Here is a 7,641-nt window from a genome sequence, read left to right on the forward strand (position 1 = left end):
ACCCCATCACAGGCTCAGTGTTGCTTAAAAGTTGACATAAATCAAAATATAGCAAGGGAGAAAAGACCGTAACATTTTGAGTTATCACTGTCCTATCGACTGTGTGCGTGAGCATCTAAGTGTAATTTAAAGGCTGGTGGGGGCTCGTCGCCACCATCCCCATCAAGATGCTCCAGAGGAATGTCTTAAAAGTCTTATCTTTAGTGGATCTTCGGTGGGCCGAGCCGTCCATCGTTCTTCTTGGACTGGAGTCGCCTTCTTGATCTGGGTATGGTGAATCCAGTGGCGTTTTCCTGCCACCTTTACAGCCGTAGGGGTGGTGAGAATCACCGGTAAAGGTCCAGTCCACCTTGGTTCTAAAGTAGCGGGCTGGAGTTTTTTTATCCAAACAAGGTCACCGGGCTGTACCTGGAGAGAAACTTTATCAGAAGGAGAATTAGCAAGACTAGAGTGTGCAGCCCTGACTAAGTTGTGGATCTTCCGGGTGCTCAGCTGTAAGGCTTGCAGGGATTTAAGAAGAGTGTGGTCACTTAATTCAGCTAGTTTCTCTTCTCCCACTTTAGGAACCAGTGGGGGTGGACGGCCAAACATTATTTCATATGGTGTTATACCTCTGACATATGGAGTACACCTAGTTCTTAATAGTGCAAAAGGAAGGAGGCTCACCCAGTCTTCGCCCGTCTCCGCTCTTAGCTTATATAATATTTTCTTCAATGTTTTATTCATCCTTTCTACCTGACCTGAACTTTGCGGTCTATAAATACAATGTAACTTCCATTTAATTTGTAATGCCTGAGCTAATAATTGAGTAGTTTTGGCAATGAATGCCGGGCCATTGTCGGACCCCAAGGCTAAAGGAAGGCCGAATCTAGGTATAATTTCTATTACTAACTTCTTTACTATTACCTGTGCTGCTTCTGATTTCGTGGGAAATGCTTTTACCCATCCTGAGAAAGTGTCCATGAATACCAACAGGTAGCGGTATCCATACTTGCCTGGCTTGATTTCCGTGAAGTCAGTTTCCCATTGCTCTCCAGGGGCTTGTCCTCGCAACCGGACTCCGGGGAGGGGGTTCAATCTTTTACCTGGATTAACTTGCGCACATGTCAGGCATCCGGCCGTAATCTGTTGGGTCATCTGATGCAAATTAGGTATATAATAGTCTCGTTGAAGCAGTTCTGCCACCTTCGTGCTTCCTAGGTGCGTACTTTGATGTATTTGTTTAATTAACCGGCGACCCAGGTGCTGTGGGACTAAGATCCTGCCACTTGGAAGGACTTTCCAACCTCCCGGATCGGTGGTTGCTCTTAGAGTCCTTCCCAGTTCCAATTCTCCCTCTGAATAAACCGGCGAGGGCGGCAAGAGTCGCTCAGGCAGAACAGGCAAAATATGGAGAGGCCCCACTGGTTTTCGGGCAGCTTCCTTAGCAGTGACATCAGCAAACATGTTTCCCTTCGCTGTAGGGGTACTCTCATTCTGATGCCCCCGACAATGAATAATGGCCACTTTCTTTGGCAGCCAAATAGCTTCTAGGAGAGCTAGGATCTCAGATTTATTCTTTATTTCCTTTCCGCCTGAAGTTAAAAGGCCCCGCTCTTGGTAAAGTGCCCCATGAACATGTGCCGTAGCAAAAGCATATCTACTGTCAGTATAAATGTTAATTATTTTATTCTTTCCCCATCTAAGAGCTTGGGTTAAGGCAATAAGTTCAGCTTTTTGGGCTGATGTTCCTGGGTTAAGAGCTTGTGCCCAGATAACCCGGTCCTTGGTGACTACTGTTGCCCCTGCATACCTTGTTCCTTCATTCACATAGCTGCTCCCATCCGTGTATAACTCTTCTTCAGGGTCCGGCCAAGGTTGATCTGTAAGATCAGGTCGCAAACTTGTCAAAGATTCTAATATTTCACAGCAGTCATGCAGAGGTTCTGACAATTCTGTATCCGGAAGCAGAGTAGCAGGGTTAAGGGAAGCAGTTTTCAAAAACCGAATCCTGGGCGGATCCAATAGTAACACTTGATATTGAGTTATCCGAGCATTTGAAAGCCACTTATCAGGTGGACTCTTCAACAAAGTTTCTATTGAGTGTGGGGCAATTACACATAAATCCTGTCCCAAAGTTAGCTTTAAGGCCTCCTTTACTAAAACGGCAGTTGCCGCAACGGCATGCACACATCCTGGCCAACCTGAAGCCACCGGGTCTAGTTTCTTTGACAAATAGGCTACTGGCCTATTCCAAGGCCCCAATTCCTGCGTCAACACTCCCTTCGCTATTCCCCGTGCTTCAGCCACATATAACTTGAAAGGCTTAGTCACATCAGGCAAAGTCAGTGCTGGGGCATTTACAAGTGCCCGTTTTAAACTTTCAAAAGCTTTGGTCTCAGTTTCAGTCCACACTAAGGTTTCTCCCTTTCCTCCAGTGCTAGTATACAATGGCTTTGCTATTTCAGCAAACTTGGGAATCTAAAGTCTACAATATCCCACTGCCCCCAAGAATTTCCGCACCTGTTTTTTCGTTTGGGGTTGTGGAATTCCTAAAATAGCTTGGATTCTGTCAGTGGAGAGAGTTCTCTTTCCCTCTTTTAGTTCATAACCCAAGTATGTAGCTACTGGAGTACATAATTGAGCCTTCCTGGCAGGAACTCTGTAACCTAACTGGGCCAATTCAAGCAATAAATCTTCAGTTGCCTTTTTACATGTTACTTGGTCTTGTGCGGCCAAGAGGAGATCATCCACATATTGCAAAAGAGTCACCTGTGGATGATTTTGTCGGAACTGGACCAAATCCTGGCTTAGTGCCTCATCAAACAGGGTAGGGGAATTCTTAAATCCTTGTGGCAATCGAGTCCAAGTCAACTGTCCCGAATATTCCCCCTCTGGATCAATCCATTCAAAGGCAAAAATAGGCTGACTTATCGCTGCCAATGGGAGTGAAAAGAAGGCATCCTTTAGATCTAGCACAGTGTAAACTTGATGATTTGGAGGTAACATACTCAAGAGAGTATATGGGTTAGGCACCGTGGGATGGATAGTCTCAGTCCTTTTGTTCACTTCCCGCAGGTCCTGTACTGGTCGATAATCATTCGTTCCCGGCTTTTGAACTGGGAGCAAAGGGGTGTTCCAGGCAGATTGACAAGGCACCAAAATTCCTGCCTGTCTGAGTCTTGCTATGTGAATGGCAATTCCCTTCCTTGCTTTCAAGCTAATGGGGTATTGCCGCACGCGTATCGGCGTGGCAGTACTAGTCAATTGCACAATAATGGGAGGGCGGTGAGAAGCCAGACCGGGTGGATTGGTTTCTGCCCAAACACCAGGTATTTTATACTGAAGCTCCTGCAAGTATTTACTCAACTTAACCCTTTTAGGGACCTCCTCGGTTAGCAAATATTCTTCTGATAGGGGGCAGGTGAGAAGCATAGCAGAGGGGCCTTGGCCAAACGAAAGTTCAGTCACGTCCCCCTGGAAGGTTATAGTGGCCCTCAATTTCTGTAGTAGATCTCTGCCCAGAAGAGGGTATGGGCATTCAGGTATGACTAGAAAAGAGTGAGTAATCGTCCCTTTTCCTAAATTCGTTATCCGCGTCTTAGTCCACGGATACGATTTAGTCTTTCCTGTAGCTCCCTGTATGGAGACTCTTTCCTCCGATACAGGTCCCATTGCCTTCTGTAAAACAGAATGCGTGGCTCCAGTATCTACCAGAAAATTTACTGGGGTGCCCCCTACATTCAACGTGACCCTGGGCTCCTGGGGGCTCATCAAAATGGAGCCCGGGCCCCGTCACTCAGTCTCTTCCACCAAAACTGGAGTTGGTTGGCCTCCCTTCTTTTGGTAAAGGAGCGGACAATCTCTCTTCCAATGTCCATTTTCTTTACAATAGGCACATTGGTTTGGTGCTAGATCACTGCGACCCTTCTTGGGGTATCTCCCCTTCTTGGTTTTGTTCATTTCTGTACACGGACTCTGAGAATTCCCCATAGCAGTTACCAGGATCTTGGCCATCCTTTTAGACTGCACAACATTAGGGTCTTCTCGATTGTTATAAATTTTCTGGGCAATTTCCACCAGTTCAGACAGCAATTTCCCTTCAAACCCTTCTAGTCTTTGCAACTTTCTCCTAATATCAGGGGCCGACTGTGTGGCAAAGGCAATATTAATAGCCCGCCTATTTTCAGGTGCCTCAGGATCGATAGGGGTATAAAGGCGATAAGCCTCAAAGAGGCGTTCTAAGAATGCCGCCGGAGCCTCATTTTGTCCCTGCACTGTTTCGCTTACCTTAGACAAATTAGTCGGCTTCTTGGCGGCGGCCCGTATACCCCTAAGCAGAGTCTGGCGATACTGATCAAGAGCCCCCTTACCTTCATTTTCATTTGGATCCCAGTCAGGACGCAGGGAGGGGAATACACGCTCTATTCGGACAGGGTCAGTTGTTGGCTGCCCGTCTGGGCCAGGAATTGCCCTAGCAGCCTCCCTCCGAATTCTCTCTCGTTCCTCAGATGTAAAAAGCACCTGCAAAAGCTGTTGACAATCATCCCAGGTGGGCTGATGAGTAAAAAAGATTGTTTCCAAAAGAGATATTAATCCCTGAGGTTTCTCAGAAAAAGAGGGGTTTTGATTCTTCCAATTATACAAGTCGCTGGTGGAAAAAGGAACATATACCATAAAAGGAGGATGATCGGTCCCGGGACTCATGGGTGCCTGTCGTAAAGGAAGAATAGGGGCCTCAGATATGGGACCACCAGGCGTTGGTTGGTATTGGGAACCGCTACGAGTGTGCGGGGGACTAGCTGGATCAAGGGGGCTCTGAGACCCTGTTTCGGAGTGCTCCGACCCTCGAGAGTGAGCTGTAACATAAGGAGGGGGCTCTTCCAAAAAGGGGTCCCCCTCTTGCCCCGACAATACTGGATATAGCTTGCGCCCCGCTTGTCCCTCCCTCTGCCCTCCTACCATCTTTGACACCATGACAGCCTTTGGCAGAGAAGCCGCCTTTTTACAATGACGCAACCACCGAGGATTATCTGCCAATATATCATTCCAGATTTGAATATAAGGAATTTGATCAGGGTGACCTGGGTTTCCATAAACCACCGTCTGCACTCGGGCGGCTAGGGATCTTTGATAGCTACCCTCCGGCGGCCATCCAACCCCGAAAGTTGGCCATTCTCGTTCACAAAACTTCTGTAAGTCAAGAGAGTTAACAGTAAAGCCATAAGGCCGTGCCCTCTGTTGGAAATCTGTGAAATTCTTTATAAAACACTCAAGAGGAGAGCAGTTAATACAGTCTGCTGGTCGTGAGGCCGTCTGCCCCATCTTTCTCAATCTGTGTAAAGAAACACACAGCAAAATTATATTTGTACGTATAATTCAAGCTCAAATTGTTGTTGCATACACTTCAGAGGGGGAGGTGGCAGTTTGCAACCACACAAGGCCCACCAAGAACCAGCAAAGAAGTGTGAAGGCAGCCTTCTTTAGAGGTCCCCAGGATTGAGGGGTCACGGTGGACAAGCCAATACCAAGCAGTAGCGCCAACAGGGAAGGGAGCCCCCAAACAATCTGTAACCAGGAGATTGTAAATCCAGAGACTGAGAGGGCCGTAGAAAAAGGAGAAGCTGTTGGGCTGCTCCACTCAGCAGCAACTCAGCTCAGCAGACTCACTCACGAACCTCATTCACCAATAGTCACACTTAGAGACACTCACACAGTAGGCATTTAATTTCAATCACACACCTGACCTAAGAGTCCGGACCCATTTCTTGGTCTTTTTCTCATAAATTGGCCAATATCACTCAAGAGAAATCCACAAAGGCACAAACAGACAATACTAGACCGGTCCTGTTCTAACCATCTAAAACTCAGACAAATAGAAGCAGAATTTTCACCGGGCAGCCCCGGACTTATCCCCTTGGGGTGCCTCCCGCCCGTTGGAAAATGCTTTCCGCCCAGCGGCCCTGGACTTATCCCCTCTTGGGGTGCCTCCCGCTGGTTGGAAAACGCCTTCCGCCCAGCGGCCCCGGACTTATCCCCTCTTGGGGTGCCTCCCGCTGGTTGGAAAACGCTTTCCGCCCAGCGGTCCCGGACTTATCCCCTCTTGGGGTGCCTCCCGCTGGTTGGAAAACAAAAGACAAACACAGAAGCAACAAACAACAGATTTTAGCCGGCTACCGCCGCCGGCTACCGCTTGGATTCCTCGTCAAACGGATCTACTTGGTTTCGCTTTCTCAGAGAATAGATAGAGGCTTTGTCTGAGTCTGTCCCATGCTCACAAAGGAAACGGGGAAGGGAGTTTCTCTCAGGTGTCCGCCTGGCTGCGTCCCTCGCGGGAACTTAGGCGCGTCTTGGCTAAGGTGTACCCGTATAAAGCCCGGGCCCGGTCACTCCTTTTTCGGGGAGTGAATCACCATTATGCCGTACGACGTCGCCACAGAAACGCAGGTTAGGACCCACTCAGATTCCGTAGCCGCAGCCGTGGAACCTCATACAGTCATGCTTCACTCACTCAATCAGACAGACAGACTTTACCTCTCTCTCAGCTGCAGCTTGTTACAATAGGAAGGTTGCCCAAGCGCACATTCAAAATAACAAACAAATATACCATATAATAGACAAACACCACATATATAGAGCAAAACCAGAAACAGAAACAGAAAACCTGGCTCACAAGCGACGTCTCGCCTTTAGAGCCTCAAACCAGGGGAGTCAGCTGCGTCCAGCCTCCCTCAGGTAATCAAAAGGGCCCACAGAACAGAACAAAACAACTCACCGGTGCAAACAAACGGAAGACTCCTACAGCAAATTTGCAAGAATTTTAGAGGGTCTGAGCCTTCCCGGAGCTGAGATCGTATTCCCAGGAGCTCCCTCCGGTGAAGGACCCAAACAGCGCTTCCACACTCTAGTCCCTTCGAATCTCGCTGGGGCCTCCAAATGTTATAATGTGGAAGCGCGCAAGCAGATCACAAGAGAATTTAATGCCAGTTTAGGAGTCTTTATTAGCCGGCCGGCGACCACCTCTGTCCACCAAACAATAACAGAGAGTGGCCCCGACTTGAAGTTGTACAGGGATTTTATACCCTTTTTGAGGAGGGCTACGTGCCTACACACATGTACAAGAAGAACAAAGAGAACAAAAACAGGACAATCATTAACAATTTAAGGTTATACCGTCCGGAGGTCTGGTGATTTTATAGACCCCTTGGCGCCACAAAACAGGTTGCAATCACTGACGTAAAAGGTCATCTATTCTACTGATCAAGCATACCACATTTATCTTGATTATCTTTTAGGCCTATGTTAAACCCATGACAGGGCAATCATCCTCCCCACCTCCCTGGTTCCCAGACCAGCAAGCTTAGTACAGAAGCAGATAGCATTCATTAGAGTTTCTCAACAAGTTAACCCTACAGGGGTGTCTTTCTTCCCTTAACCCATTACAGGTTGTTCTTTGCTACAGGGTAAATTTTGGCAATGGGAGATGTTGAGTCCACAGTATGCTGAGCTAAGCTCCCAGTCAGGGAAGACATTTGAAGTGCATCTTCTTTGGTTGCACAGCTTTGGCTCAGTCTGCTCTATTGAGAACTCACTGATGGCAAGGTGATGATTGCACATTGTTTCATCCAGAGAAGGATATTTACCAAGGAATGCTTCTCCTGT

At 47.8% G+C, this 7,641-nt stretch overlaps 1 protein-coding gene across 1 annotated transcript; it reads right to left on the reverse strand.

Annotated features, from left to right (window-relative positions):
- Nucleotides 1-382: 382 nt before the first annotated feature.
- On the reverse strand, nt 383-6,472 carry LOC138377621 (uncharacterized). The gene is made up of 2 exons (XM_069462743.1): nt 1,793-6,472; nt 383-419 (listed from the first exon to the last, which is right to left on the reverse strand). The coding sequence occupies exon 1, from the start codon at nt 5,302-5,304 to the stop codon at nt 3,775-3,777; it is 1,530 nt and encodes a 509-aa protein (XP_069318844.1). The 5' UTR covers nt 5,305-6,472; the 3' UTR covers nt 383-419; nt 1,793-3,774.
- Nucleotides 6,473-7,641: the final 1,169 nt, after the last annotated feature.

This window comes from Eulemur rufifrons, chromosome 29 (assembly GCF_041146395.1).
Source record: "Eulemur rufifrons isolate Redbay chromosome 29, OSU_ERuf_1, whole genome shotgun sequence".
NCBI lineage: Eukaryota > Metazoa > Chordata > Mammalia > Primates > Lemuridae > Eulemur > Eulemur rufifrons.

Coding starts and splice junctions, on each gene's coding strand:
- LOC138377621 (XM_069462743.1), bottom strand. CDS start 5,304: ATGGGGCAGACGGCCTCACGACCAGCAGACTGTATTAACTGCTCTCCT.